This window comes from Dryobates pubescens, chromosome 23 (genome assembly GCF_014839835.1).
Source record: "Dryobates pubescens isolate bDryPub1 chromosome 23, bDryPub1.pri, whole genome shotgun sequence".
Taxonomy (NCBI): domain Eukaryota; kingdom Metazoa; phylum Chordata; class Aves; order Piciformes; family Picidae; genus Dryobates; species Dryobates pubescens.
Genome location: NC_071634.1, coordinates 14,144,180 through 14,159,136, shown reverse-complemented (window position 1 = coordinate 14,159,136; position 14,957 = coordinate 14,144,180). Strand labels below are relative to the sequence as shown.

Sequence of the window (14,957 nt, the reverse complement as noted above, 5' to 3'; positions counted from 1 at the left end):
GCAGAAACTACACACTGTAAAACCTTTCAAAACAAATTGCTGCTGCAAAATTTGTCAGGTTTTACCCTGCTTAAAACCATTCACTGGCTGCCAGAGTAAGCCACTAGTCACTGTCCTGGGAACTGTCAGAGCTGCAGCTTGAGAGCTTTAGTGCCCTGTAGCTGTGACTCCTCGTTTGGTCATAACATGGTGGTGGTTTTCTGCCTTGGCTAAGGGAGAAGTGTTTGCTTCTGTTAAAAATCTTCTGTTTGGGCAGGCTTTCATACATCAGGATGTGTGATCTGGAGGCTGTGCCTGTGTGTTGTGCACTGGGCTCAGGCCACACAAAGAGTCTGTGCTCTGCTTTCTGGAGTGCTGCACAGCAGCGTTCTTCTTGCACACACAGAAAAGGAAGGTTTGGGGAATCACAGAATTGTTTGGATTGGAAAAGACCTTTAACCTCACTGAGTCCTACTCTTAACCCAGCACTGCCAGGGCACCACTAAACCATGGCCCTCAGCACCACATCTGCATAGCTTTGAAACCCCTCCAGGGATAGGGACTCCACCTCTGCCCTCAGCACCCTAGGCCAGGCCTTGACAACCCATCTTTGGAAGAGATTGTCCCTGGCACCTAGTGTGTAGAGGTGCAGTATGAGATAGCCTTTTCTCCCTGCAGCAGAGAGTACCTCCAGTCCTGGATGAAATCAGGAGGAGCTGCAACTTCTGAGAACTGCAAATGAGGTCCAGGTTTAAAGGAGGCAAATCTCCTCCTCAGCCTCCTGCCCTGCTATCATCTGCCTTAACGAAACTGACTCACACCCATTCCACTACCACTGCTTGTTGTCATTGGGTCAGAAGAAGCTTGTGCTGGGTGCAAAGCATCCAGTGTTTATAGTTCTATGGAAGGAGGCTGCTGACATTTGAATTCATTGGTTCCAACCAGCAAAACCTCTTTCCAAAAACTCCAGAGATTACGTTTGTCTGTGTTGCTTCCAGAGCGGAGTCATCTCCTCTTAATCCCCTGCTGCACAAAGACTTTTAGGGTAAGTTCTGCAAATCTTTGGGAGTTTAAGGAAGGCAGAACTCTCTCTTTCTTTTTTTTTTTTTCAAACCCTACAGGAGCAGGCTTCTGTTCTGAACTAACCAGAAATGTTCTGTGATCAGCATTTGCCCTGAGCACTCCTCACAGTGATTGTTGTGTAGCTACCAAACGCACGTTGGAGTCTCACCAAGAGGCCAGCTGTGGCAGTTGCTACAGCAGAAAGTGGGTGAGGGCAGCACAGCTGTTGAGTTGTCTCCAGAAACTGAAAGCAGCTTTGAACATTGTTCACCTGTACCTTGGTCATCATCAAGTAGATAGAATGACTGCAGATGTACTGCCTGCAGACTGAACGTGAGCTGGGAGGCGTGGCTGTGTGTGTGTGTGGTGGACAAGACAACAGTGAAAAGGGATGTGAAGAGACACTTCATGCTCTGGAAGGTTCCTTATTTCAAAGCAGAAGTCTTGTTTGCCCTTCAGAAGCACCTTCCATGTCCTCTCTTGTGATCAGTTCCACGAAGTTCTACTTTCTGTGCTGTAATTTCCATCCTGATGGACCTTCTGTAGTGACGTGGTAAGTCCTCTGGTTCTTGGTGGATGTTCAGGAGTCCTTCCCATGGAGGACCAGCCTGCAGTTAGAGGGCTGCCACATCAGGCAGTGATGAGGGGATGTGAGAGGAGCTGGAGCAGGTGTGATTTGGGACATGTTGCCTCATCTCTTTGCATCACTGGAAGGATTGCCATGGAAATCAGTTGCAAGGGTGAGGTGTGTGACTTCCTTGGAAGAAGCTGCTCCCCACAGAATGTGGTCATGCTATTGCATGTCTATCTAGTTTGAGACAAGCAGCACCAGAACAAGAGGACACAGTCTCAAGCTGCACCAGGGGAAGTTTAGGCTGGAGGTGAGGAGAAAGTTCTTCACTGAGAGTCATTCGTCATTGGAATGTGCTGCCCAGGGAGGTGGTGGAGTCACCATCCCTGGAGGTGTTCAAGAGGGGATCGGACGTGGCACTTGGTGCCATGGTCTAGTCATGAGGTCTGTGGTGACAGGTTGGACTCCATGATCCTTGAGGTCTCTTCCAACCTTGGTGATACTGTGATACTGTTCCCTGGGAGAAGAGACCAACCCCACCTGGCTCTGACCTTCTTTCAGGGAGTTGTAGAGAGCCAGAAGGTCTGCCCTCAGCCTCCTTCTCTCCAGGCTGAACAACCCCAGTTCCTTCCGCTGCTCCTCACAGGACTTAAGCCCTTCCCCAGCTTTGTTGCCCTTCTCTGGACAAGCTCCAGAACCTCCATGTCCTTCTTGGAGTGAGGGGCCCAAATCTGAACCTGCTGGCTGAGGTGCAGCCTCACCAGTGCCGAGTACAGGAGTTTCCACTTCCCCATGGGAGCATCCCGGTCTATAATTCACTTCTGAAACGATATCCTGATGAGGAAATGACTTCCTGTTTGTGAGCCCAGCTCAAACTTGAATCCAGTAAAGATCAAATGGATTGCTTCCTTTCTGCTGCAGTCAGTGGTGGGCCAGCTGGGCAGCTGCACTCCTGCCAAGTGAAGGCATTGCCCATGCTGGCCGTGGGCTTGGGGAAGGCCTTCAGCCACGCTGCTCTGAGTGGAGCAGGCAGAGGTTCTTTCACACGAGCATGGCTTGGAAGTCAGACTTTTATTAACGTTGTCCTCCCTCCATCAGCAGATAAACTGAGTTCTCCAGACCAAATTAGCCCCTGTGGGAGGGTGAGTGACCTCCTCATGACAAATGAAAGCCCTGGTGATGAATGCACTTCTGGAAGGGACTCAAATTCCACGCTGATGAGGACAGTTGTAAGAGGTCTTGATGGGGAAGAAGAAGCTGGTTTTAATAGACTCTAAATTTGTTCACATAGCCAAATGCTGCAGCCCTGTCACCTTTGAGCTCCATTAGAAGCTACTTCAAACTCGTCTCCATGATCCCAAAGAGGAGCTCCAGCTCCCTCTCCCCAAGCTGTGTTGGCTCCTCCGCCCCAGTTCGACTTGGTATGTCCTGTGAATCACTCTGCCACGGGGGGCTTGCTGCTGGCCCCTGCCAAGCCTTGTTGAGTCATCTGCTGAGCAGCCAGCCCTGACCTTCCTCCAGAGACGAGTAAGACTCTTGGATTCTGAGACTCACCAGTTGGATCTGGAGGAGCAGCTGTGCCTCCTGAGCCCCTCTGCATGGGGAGTTAAGTTCCAGAGGCATTGTGTGCAGCCACTGCAGTAGCAGGCTGTGTGACATTTGGTCTAAGGAGACTTTATTTGTGTGTCTGTCAGGGCACAAGTTTTTGTAAAGGGCCTAGAGCTGTTTTGTACCACGCTGCAAGGCGAGGCAGGGCACTCTGCCCCTTTACTCCTCTCTGGTGAGCCCCCATCTGCAGTGCTGGGGCCAGCTCTGGAGACCTCAGCACAGCACAGACAGGGACCTGTTGGAGTGGGGCTAGAGGAGGCCGTGACAACGATGTGAGGGCTGGAAGCCCTCTGCTGTGAGGCCAGGCTGAGAGAGTTGGGCTTGTTGAGCCTAGAGAAGGCTGCAGGGAGACCTGATGGCCTTTCAGCACTTAAAGGGGCTGACGAGAAAGTTTGGGACAGACTTTTTATCAAGGCCTGTTGTGACAGGTCAAGGGGTGATGGCCTGAAACTAAAAAGGAGATTTAGGCTGGAGAGGAGGAAGACCTTTTTTACAGTGAGGGTGGTGAGACCCTGGCCCAGATCACCCAGAGAGGTGGGAGATGTCCCATCCCAGGAACCATTCTGGGTCAGGTTGGTTTGGGCTCTGAGCAGCCTGCTCAGGTTGCTGCTGGCTGCAGGGGGCTGGACTAGGTGACCTTTAAAGGTCCCTTCCAGCACAAAACATTCTATGACTCTTGTGTCCTTGACCTTTGTAGAAGCCTCATAGCAGGCTGAGAGGGATGGAGGTTGTGCTTGTGAAGCAGTGGAAGACTCAAAGTGTGGCTACCTGCAGTCTTCCTGATCACACCTCCTATGCTTGTGTGCTTGATGTGCTGGTTGCTTCCTTCCTGACAATGAAGAGTGAGTGCCTGGGATGACAGGAGCACCCTGAAAAGAGATACCCAAGGGTTCTTCCTGTCTCTAATTCCAGAGCTGTGAGTGATTCCCACCCCTGCTTCCCACGTGCTGCTCTTGGCTGATGCCAGGGTGCAGAAGTCCCTGAGCTGGGGCTCAGCTGGCAGGCTGTGCGACCCAGCTGCAGACCATGGTCGGGTGCCACAGCTTCTGGAGGCTTTTGTCAGCAAAGCCATCAAGTGATGAGGAGGAGGGATGCCTGCTCCTTTGCACAAAAAGGCCTTTGATAAGCTGCTCTGGATAGCCCCCAGCCCCGTGCAGGGCCGTGCATTTCTCTCTGGCCAGCAGCTATGCTCAGGGTCTCTGTGCTGGTGGGAAGCTGAGAGACTTCTGCCTTCAGCTTCAGACCACACTGCCTTCAGGAGTCTGTCCTGAGTGAGAGAGTGGAGGAATGAGAACTGTCCCTTACCATGCGGTAATGGTGAAGCTATGCTGGGACTGATGGGGTGCTGGGGAAGACTGGAGCCTGTTGGCTGCCCAGGGTTTCCCCTGGCTCACCCCTCCGTGGCAGTCTTGGCCACCAGCTGCCCTTTCTTGGAAAGCACTCTGGAGCTCTGCTCAGGCTTGTCCCTCTGGGCCTCGCTGATGATGGTTTCCTGATGGCTGAAAGCCCTCTCATGCTTTTGAATCCCTCCTAGTTGTGTGCCAGGCTGCTGATTTTCAGCTGCTCTGCTGAGCTTCCACTGAGCTGCCTGGATCTGGGGAGGGACAGCGATGTCCTTGGCTTCTCACCACTCTTCCACAGGTTTATCCTTTGGTGTGACTCTCTGTTTTGCAGCGCTTGTCTTCTCGTGGAGGTGTGGGGAGCTGCACAACCTTTCTGTGGTCAGCTTTAGCAGGAGACCATCTTCAAGCTTAAGAGAGTCCTTCCTAGGGCTCTGTTGAGTCTGCAGGGCCCAGAATGGGCAGTAGCTGCTTGGGAGAGCTTGTGGTGAGAGTGAGGTGATGCTGAGCTGCATTGACCCCACGAAGGGAGCAGCCTGAAGGATCTTTTCCAACCTCATAGCTTCTATGACTTGATAATTGTCTGAAGCAGGGAAGGTGCTGAGTGTGTGTTTAAAAAGCAAGCAAGCAAGCAAACAAACAAATCAATATTAGTAATATTGACAACAAACAACTGTGGAGTATATTGAGGGTCACAGAAGCATCTCCAACCCATCTTGGAGGGAGGAAGGCAGGAAGGGAAGGGATGGATAGATGGAGTTCTTGAATTACCTTTTCCTACCTCCTATTAGGTGGAAAATCTATCAGTATTGATAACAATGTGAGGGTCAGAGAAGCACCTCTGACCTGCCTCACCCTGGTGAGAGGGAGGGAGGGATGGAGGCATGGATGGAGAGGGTTATTTAATTGCTTTCTTCCCTTACTCCTGTTAAAAACATAATACTAATGAAAAATAATAGTAATTCAGGAGGTTGGATGCTGGCCTCCATCTCCTGCTAGGACTAATATTAATATTAATAATAATAGTAACAATTTGAGGAGTGCATTGAGAGCTGCAGAGGTGTCTCTGCCCTGTCACCCTGGGTGGGGGGTGGGTGGATGGGGGTATTTCACTGCCTTTCTCATCCCTCCTGTTAGGTGGAAAAAGAAAGGGTGGAACAGTAATGATGGGGCTGGATGCTGGCCCCCATCTCCTGCGAGAAAAACACTAATGACAATATAACAAGTGTGGGGTGCCTGGAGGGTTGCAGAAGCATCCCTGCCTGTCACCCTGGTGGGGCCGATGGGGTTATTTCATTGCCTCGCTCCCACCCACCAAACTCCTGCCCCTGCCCCCTCGCTTCCCCTCCCGGGGATGGGGGCGAAGCAGCAGCGGGGAGCCCGGGGCGGGGGTCGGCGGCTGCTGGCGCGGCTGCTGCGGGCTGCCCCGGCGGGGGGAGCCTGGGAGCAGCTTTCCTCCTTCTCCTCGGGTCTGGTTTTCATTAAGCGGGCCCGGCCGGGCCAAGAAACACAGCAATAAATAAAGGCGAACAATGCCCCCCCTCCCCGCCTCCCTCCTCCCGCAGCCCAGCCCAGCCCAGCGCCCAGCCGGGAACCGGGGCTCCGGCCGCCGGCGAGCGGGGCCGGCCGGGGGGCGAGTGAATGGGGCTGGCGGGGGGAAACCGGGCGGAGGGGAGGGGACCCGAGAGCATAAGAGGGGAAGGCAGGGCCGTCAGCGAGGAGCGGAGGCGGTGACAACCCCGGGGAGAGCCGGCATGGCCGGGCGGGCCCCCCGCAAGCCCTCCGGTCACCGGGGCTTGGCTGCTTTTTGGGGGAGCCGCATCTTCACCCTGGGGTTGTTGCTGTTGCCCGGGCAGGGGAATGGTGCTGGACCACAAGGTAAGAGGAGGGGGCAGAGGGGGAGGCGCACCCCTCGTCCATGGGGTGGGGGTACCTCCGGGGTTTGCAGCGTGGATGTGGATTTGGGGGTGAGGGGGAGGGAAGGTCGCGTCCCTGTGTTGGGACGGGGCTGTGGGCAGCGCTTCCTCCCTTCAGGCTCCTCATTCTGCTGGGGGTATGTCCCCAAACCCCAAATCATCCCCCCCACGGTGGGTTTCCCCCAGCCCCATCCCGGCGCTGCCGGGGCCGGCAGGACTCCGCGCCATGACTCTATATGGTCTGGTCGGGATGGGAGCGGTGGGACCAGCCAGGGCCCCCCCTCCGACAGAAGGCACGGATTGGGCTCCTTATCCCCAGCACCCCCGAACGGCAAAGACACCCCTCGCCGCCTCATCCCACATCTCCCTTGGGTCCCCACAACAGTCCCGGCTCTGGCGCCTCAGAAGGTGCCTGGCTGCGGTGGTGCTGCTGCGGCATGTTTTGGGGTGAAACGTGGCTGCTCCTGCTGTAGAGGAAGTGCATTATTTCCCCCAGAGGTTCCCATCACTTTTCAAATGGGGGTGGGGGTTGTCAGGTTGGGGTTCAAGCTCCTGTAGTCCTTCTTCTCCATCACTAATTCCTTCCACAACCTCTCCAAGAAGCTGGGGCTGGCGCCCCCTCAAAGCCCCCCTTTTTTTAATCACGATTTTTTCACATCCGAGCTTCGCTGGGGTCTCGGCAGCTGCTGAAAAGAAGTTTTCCGACAACTCCAAGACAGACCCGTGTGAGCCATGCAGCTGGGAGAGGAAGGGGAAGAGTGGTGGGAGCCAGAAACCTCTGTTTGGATGGAAGGAGCAGATGGGAAAGCTGCCGGCTTCGGCTGGAGCCTGGGGATGCTGTGGGGCTCGTCTCTGGGCTCGGGCATCCCCCAGAACGTGAGGCTGCCCAGTCACACCGGTGCCGGCAGCCCACACGGCAGAGCCAGGCAGTGTTCCCAGAAAGGGCCGGGGCTGAGTGTGTTTTCCAGGCAAAAATAATAATAATAGAAAGACAGAAGGGGGTGGGAAGCCCCCTCTGCGCTGCTTGCGAGTTTATTTGACTTAGATTTTTAAGGCTGTGTCTCATGCTCTGAGTCTCCCTGATTCCCACCAAAAGCTGCAGTCAAAACAGCGAGAAGCTTAATATAATAACCCCGAGGCTTTTACGACGTGGCCCGAAGCCCAGCCCAGTAATCCCAGCAGAACGAGCGCCCCTCACATCCCATCCTCTCCACAGACAGCGTGGGAGAAAGAAGGGCTGTGCAGCGAGCCGGGAGAGGCAGCCTCTTCCTGCCCTGCTCCCTCCGTGGCAGCCAGCTAAGGAGGGAAATAGGATTCCCCCCGCCCCGTTTGCTCAGTCAGGGGAAGGCAGCAAAGCAGCTGAAGGCAGGGCACCTTGTGGTTGTGCCTTAGTTTCCCCACCAGAAAATAAGGTTGCAGTAGGGCTGCAAGGGGGGGGGGAAGGGAATGATGGGGGGGTTGGGGAGGGGGGAGGGTCAAGGGAGGTGAGAGAAGGAAGCTGGGCTGGTGCCACCACCTTATCTGCAGTTATTCCCGGAATCTGATGGCATGCTATATATAATGAAGGCTGATTAAATGCCACTGTGCGATAGTGCCGGCACGGCCTGGGGCCTGGTGGGGCAGACATGGCTGGGCTGGGCAGCTCCAGCACACCAAACCCTCCATCTGCACTTCCCAGCCAATATTTTTCTCTTTTTACTGCTCAATAACTCCATCTTTCCTCAAGCCAAATCCCCCCGGAGTCGTGGCAGGAGGAAAACCAAAACAATCCTACGAGATGATGAAGCCATAAGGCTCTGTTGTTCCACTCCCTCAGTGAACACCTTTGCCCTTTGCTGGGGGAGGCTTCTTAGATCCAAGCTTTCACTGACAACATTTGGCTTGGCAAAGTGGTCCAGCGTTGCCTTGGCATTTCAGCTAGACCTCATCCCCTCCCTGTGGCACCTTCAGATGTTATTGGCTTCTTGCTGTTGTGGTCCAGGCTTAGGTCATCAGTAGCCGCTGCCTTCAGTGCAGCCACATTGCGCAGGGATAACAAACATCTTCGGAAGTCTGTCTCTGGCTGGCTTTAATGGAGCCAAGGAATTGCTTGTCCTGCACTGCCCTGGGGAGCTGGCACGGCTCAGAGGAACCCGGGACGTGCTGCAGCTATGTTAGCTCCTCTGCTCCCTGCTCCAGCCCAGCCCTGGCTGGAAAGGTGATGGCTGGGCTTAGAGGTGATCAAACCATGCCTCCCCAGCCCATCAATGATGAGTACCAAAGGTGGCAAAGGATAAAGCCAAAAAACCCTCTGTGTGGTTCAGGAGAGGTGGAGCAGGCAGGAGGATGAGCCTGCACATCCCCTGCCCTTTCCTGGGGCTGGGGTGCTCTTGGGGTGCTTGGTGGGGGTTGCCCTGGGCTGGTTGGTGATGGCTGGGATGTGAGTGGGGCCATGGTGGTGCCACCCACGTGCTGTCTACTTCTTCAGAGTGGATTTCAGGGGATTTAGGTCACTGGTTTGGGTCCTGGCTGGGCAGTGATGCTCCCAGGCAAGGCTGGGCCAGTGCTGAGGGTGCTGACCTGTACCAGGGGTGATGCTTTGGCTTCATGCTGGTGTCTGCTCTCCAGAAACACCCTGGATGGTGGCCCTGGATGTTGACCAGAGTCCTTGGTTCTGTCCCATCCCCCTGTTTCTCTCTTGATGTAGCTGCAGAGGAGCTCCCTCTCTCAGGGCCTTGCAAGGTCTGCTCATGCTCTCACCAGGTCTTCTCATTCCCAGGGCCACCATCCCACGGAGAGCGAGTCACCCCACACTGGCTCCTTGGGGGCCGTACCAGACGAGCTGTCAGCCTGGATGAGAAGGTAAGGACCAAGATGGCTGTTGTCCCTTGGACCGTGTGCCTGGCTCCTGCACCTAGAGGTCTTTGTGGTGGGACTGGGAGATGCCAAGTTTGCAGGTCCCACGAGCAGGATGTGGAGTTTCATAGGACCCATCCCCCTGTTCAGGTGATGAACAGGGGAAGCAGAGGATGCAGCAGTGAGTTGATTAAATGTGGTCTTAACTCCTGACAGGACGAGGAGTGGTGGCTTTAAAGTGAAAGAGTGTACATGCAGATGAGATAAAAGCAAGGTGGCCTTCATTGTGAGAATGGTGAGATGCTAAAGCGGTCCCCAGGGAAGCTGGGGAAGCCCCATCCCTGGGAGTGTTCAAGGCCACATTGGAACAGGCTTCTGAGCAACCTGATCTAGTTGAAGATATTTCTGCCTGTGGCAGGGCGTTGGAACTTTAGAGGATCTTTAAGGTTCCTTCCCACCCAACCCTTTCTATGATTCTATCACCAGGCAGTAGGAAGGAATAAGAGCTGTAGGGAGGAGCTGGAGGCAGTTTGTCAGACTGATGGTTTGGCCACAAGGGTTAGCTAAAGGGCAGGAGCTGCAGGGGGTAAGAGTGATGTCTTTGGGAAGACTGTGGAGAAGCTGGGCACGGGCTGTGGGGAGGAAAGGATATGGCTTCCCAGGGCTGCTCTGCTGTCTGCCACAGCCTTCTGCCCACCCCCATCAGCTCCAAATCTCCTTTGTGAGATGCTTGTGATGAGTCTTGCGTGGCTTTGGTGACTTGCCTGGCTTTGGGGTCAACTGACTGTGCAGCTGCCCATCAGCCGTAGCAGCTGGTCCTTGTACCCAACAGCTGGGAGGGTCTCAGGGACTGTGGGCTCTTTCAGGGTAGATCAAATCACTTCCCAGCACAACTAGCACTGATGTGGATGGCTGCAGAAAACCATTGTGTTTTGGGGCTGAGCAGATTCACTTCTGAGAAGACTCAGTGTTAGGAAGTGAGCTTCTGTGGTGGCATCTTATCTGGAGCAGGGACTGAGCATGCAGCTTTGAAGCCACTTGAGAGGCTTCCAACTGACATCTCCTTGCTCCAGGCAGGAGATCCCAAAGGCAGAGTCAGCCCTGCTTTCTGGCCCCGAGGTGGAAAGGGGCTTTGTCCTGCTCTCCCTCCTCTGAGGGGCCGGGCAATCCCTTTTCCCAAGGGCACTGGCAGCTCCCACTGGTGCCAGCTGCTGGGAATTGTGCCCATCACATTGGGGATGCTGTGGCCAGCCTGCAGAAATGTCCCCTCCCTTCCTAGCAGCCCCAGGTCATCTATATTTAGGTTGGAGGGCTCTCAGGCTGGGGAAGGTGTGGCAGCAGGAGCTTTATTTGCACTCTTGCTAACCCTGGCTGCCCAAAGTGGCGCTGGGCGAGTGCGGATCACGGCTCAGGGCACACCGGGGGAGTCCCGGGGGGTGCCAGGGCTGGTGGGGCTGGGACGGCCACCAGCTGGGGATGGGATGTCTGGGCAGGCCTTGGCCTGTTTCCTGGCATCTGCTCTGCTTCTGCTGGCTCCAGCCAGCCTGAAACAAGGAGACTCCTGTTCCTCGGAGTGAGTGGAGGAAGGAGGGGAGAGGGAGGGTGGTCGCAGCTGGGAGCAAGGAGAGTTTGTGGAGGAAGGATGGTGGCAGCCAAAGGATGGAGTAGGGACAAGCAGGGTCCGGACAGATCCTCGGTGTCCCTTTCCAGCCCAGAACTGCTGCTGTGGGTATTTTTAGCAACAATTTAGTCCACCACATCCCTGCCCTGTCTCCTCCTGCTCTCCAGCAAAGATCCTGGAAAGAAAGGCAGCCGGGAGACTGCTGCCAGCCCACTGCGCTGGCTGGGCACGGCTGGCCTTCAAGGCAGGAGGCTGCAAGGAGACAGCATCTGAGCATGTGGAATGATGGTCCAAGTGTGGTGGCCACCCTGAGGCTCCTCCATCCCTTCCCTGGGAGCTGCTCCTCTGCATGGTGGGTGGGATGCTGAGGGGTGGCCTGTGCCACGGTCCCTGGGGACAAGACCACATCTCCTTTAGGGGACTTCACCACATCTCCGTTACCTCCTCCCAGAGGAGTGAGGTCGAGTCAGTGGGAAGATGAGGAGGAGGGTGGTGGTGGCCCTGTGGTCCCATTGTGTGAGGGCTGGCATGGTGCTGGTGAGGCTGGACTCTGCCTCCTCCCTCTTCACCCTCCTCTCTCCCATTGTTTGGGGAGCTCTCTGCAGGCTCGGTGGCTCCTGGCACACATGGAAGCTATTTCGGAGAGGCTGGAGAGGAGGTCGTGGGGACCTTGATTGCAAACAGCTCCCTTGTCACCACCCGCCTGGGGTGGGATCCAGCATCCTCCTCCTCCCACTCCTTCCCCCTGGCTGAGGGCACAGGCTGAAGGCTGACAGAGCTGACCACGGGCTTTTCCAGCTCTTCAAAGCTGGAAATGGAGGTTGTACCCAGCATCCTGGCCTGGGTGTCCTGCTGGTGTCCAACCCTGAGGCATGGGAAGCTCCTGTCCCCACCCTGGGGACCCACCCAGCCTGTGGAGCAGCCTGTTGTGTTCCCTGCCTTGTTTCTTTCCCTCTGTGATAGTTTTCCCCTGCGTGGTTTCTTTCTGCCATGCTTTTAAGCTGAAAGAGAGTAGGTTTGGATTGGACACGAGGAAGAAATGTCCTGCAGTGAGGGTGGTGAGACACTGGCAGAGGTTGCTCAGAGGCTGTGGGTGCCCCAAACTGTTCTGTGATCCTGTAACTCACAAGGGCTGAGGAGTATTTGGGTAGAAGTGTCCCTCAGCCTCCCTCTGGGTTTCCCCCAGCACCCCATGCAGGAGCACAGCTTGGCACTGATGGAGCATCCTTTCACCCACTCTCACCCCTGGGCTTGTCTGCTGGGTGCCTGGAGCAGCCAGTGCCTCCCTGTTCTGGGGGTGGCTGTGGCTGTCCCCTTCATCCTCTCTGCCCAATGCTTGGAGCAGCCCTTCTGGTCACAGCTGGGATGTGATACCCTGTGCCTCCCCCAGCGCTGTGGCACTGCCCCTCTCCAGGGACCCTCACACACGTGAGGGGTCACAGCCCCGCTCCGGAGGAGGAAGGGAGGAGAGGAGAGGGCCGCCCACGGTTTGGGGTGCTGAGGACAGGCACTTCTGCCATCTGTTTCCTGCAGGGAAGCCTTTTTCCCTTGGCTAGGTGTGGCAGGACTGAGCAAGCCCCACTGTGGTCCCTGAGCCAAGTTTGCTTTGAAACAACCAAAATCCTGACTCTGCCTCCATGGCCTGGGCTGTCCTGGTTCCCCTGACACCCCTGTCCCCAGGATGCTTTCACAGTCGGCAGCTGGACCATGAGACTTGTCCTTGCACTCTTGAATCTAGATCCTGGTGTGCACTTAGGACAAGGTGAGACAGTGCCCAGGCTGTGCTCTTCAGACCCTGACTGCTACTTGGATCCAGCTGTCTGGGGACCTGACTCAGCTGTGATGCTCCAGCTGCAGAACCCATCACTAAATCCTCTGCGGAGCATCTCCTGGCGACCCTAATCCCCAGCTTCCTCCTTGCATCCAGGCTTGTGTGTGCCTGCTTAGGAAATCAAGGCTTGTGGGACCTGCCCCAGCAGATGGCCAGGCTGTGATCTGAGTGTGGCTTCCTGATTTTGGTTTCACCAGTGAGTTCTCAAGGAGCTCAATGCTGCCTGAGCCTGCTCCTGGCCGAGCTGCTCTCCGAGGGCTTCCCAGCAAGGGTGGAGGAGGCAGCCTGGGTGAGGAGGCTGGCTGGGAGCTGTGGGCAAACAGAGATTGTCTTTCCCCTCACAGAACAAGGCAAAGCCTTGGCCTGAGCTCCTCTGCAAACATCCCTGTGGTTTTTCTGATCAGTGGGTTGGGAAAGAAAAATAGAGTGGAGCTTGGCCCAGTGGCTCTGCTGGGATGCTCATGGGCTGGGTCCCAGCCAGGGCAGATTCATCCCAGCTGCTCTTTGCCTCTCCCAGCCCAGCCCCTGGTGGGACTGGCTTTGCTGGGATGTCCTGGATAGGGGCCACTAACTCCACATCCAGCCAGGGCTGAGAGAAGATGGTTCCTGCAGCCTGTGATAGGGACCAGTGTGTCCTTTCTGTGGCTGCTGGGTAAAGGAGGTGGCAGGTTGTAGGTGGGAGAAGATACTGGAGCCTGAGAAGGTGCTGGGGACTTGGATGGTGCTGGAGCCCGGGAAAATAATAGGATCATGCTGATCCCTGCTTATTTCTGTTGCACAATGTCTTGGCAGGCAGCTGTATGCAAATTAGGCTCAAGGCATGAAGATCAGTGTTAATTAATTAATGCAATAGCCTCTCCTGGCCTTGGAGCCGAGTTATTTGACTCCTACCAGGCACAAGCAGTGCATGCACACCCCTTCTCCTTCTTTTTACTGCTTGTTATTTCTTCAGGGGCTGAGCAAGTTCCAGCCCCTCCCAGATGATAGCAGGATCAGTCCCCAACTCCCCACAGCCTCTCCATGTGCTCTTGGGGCAAACCGAGGCACAAGGAAGGGGGCAGTCTGTGATGCACTGGAAACAGTGTGACCAGCAGCACCAGGGCAGTGACTGTCCCCCTGTACTCAGCACTGGTGAGGCCACACCTTGAATGCTGGGTTCATTTCTGGGCACCTCACTCCAGGAAGGACACTGAGGCATGGAGTGTGTCCAAAGAAGGACAACCAAGCTGCTGAAGGGTCTGGAGTAGAAGGAGCAGCAGTGAGGAGCAGCTGAGGGACCTGGGGCTGTTTGTCCTGGAGGAAATGAGGCTGAGGGGAGACCTACTGGCTCTCCACACCTTCCTGAAATAAGGCTGGAATCAGGTCGGGGTTGGTCCCCTCTTCAAAGGAGCAAGTGAGAGCAAAAGAGAAAACAGCCTCAGGGTGTGCCAGGGAAGGTTTAGGTTGGACATCAGGAACAATTTCCTTCCCTAAAGAGCTGTCAAGCCCTAGGCTAGGGTAGTGGTGCAGTCCACACTCCTGGAGAGAGTTCAAAGCTGTGCAGTTGTGGTGCTGAGCAGCATGGTTCAGTGGTGACCTGGCAGTGCTGGGTTAATGGCTGGACTTGACCATCTTAAAGGTCTTTTGCAACCAAAAGGGTTCTCTGAGTCTGTGCATCACCTCGCAGGGCTCAGACGCAGGTCCCAGTGGCAGTGGTTTGTTGTGCAGCTTTTGGCAGCCGGGGAGGCAGGCTGGTGCTTGCACGGGGAGCTGCCGGTGGATGCTGCCCACACTCGTGTCCCTTTAAGACGGCAGCTGGGAAGGAGCATTCTGCCAGCTACGGCTCTTAAATCGATGCAGGGAGTAATTGCTGGGGAATTCAAAACCGGGAAGGAGCTGGCAGGGCCTTGGAGAGGAGAAGGAGGAGGGGGAGGAGGAGGGGGAGAGGGGCTGCAGGGAGCAGGAGATCAGAGATGGGGAGAAACCGGCTTGAAAAGAGGGAGGGCAAGAAGGGGAAAGAAGGGAAATGGCAAGCAAAGCGTGCAGCCCATGTTTGGCCAGGCAGTGCTGTTTGTGTAAGATCATGTTCTAAAAATACAGCCCGTTCCCACCAGCGCTGAGGCAGGGGAGCGAGCTGCCCCAGCCTCCTCCTCCCTGCACCACGCAGGGCCCCTCACGGGGAGCTGGGGGCCGTGGCCATGGCCGTGCCGAAGGG

At 55.8% G+C, this 14,957-nt stretch overlaps 1 protein-coding gene across 1 annotated transcript in view; it reads left to right on the top strand.

Annotated features, from left to right (window-relative positions):
* Positions 1-6,247: 6,247 nt before the first annotated feature.
* Positions 6,248-14,957, top strand: part of ADAM33 (ADAM metallopeptidase domain 33) — a 32,095-nt gene continuing 23,385 nt past the window's right edge. Inside the window, exons 1-2 of the mRNA XM_054172270.1 lie at positions 6,248-6,438; positions 9,235-9,317. Of these exons, the coding sequence (XP_054028245.1) occupies positions 6,315-6,438; positions 9,235-9,317 (207 nt within the window). The 5' untranslated portion in view covers positions 6,248-6,314. The remainder of the gene's footprint in view (positions 6,439-9,234; positions 9,318-14,957) is intronic.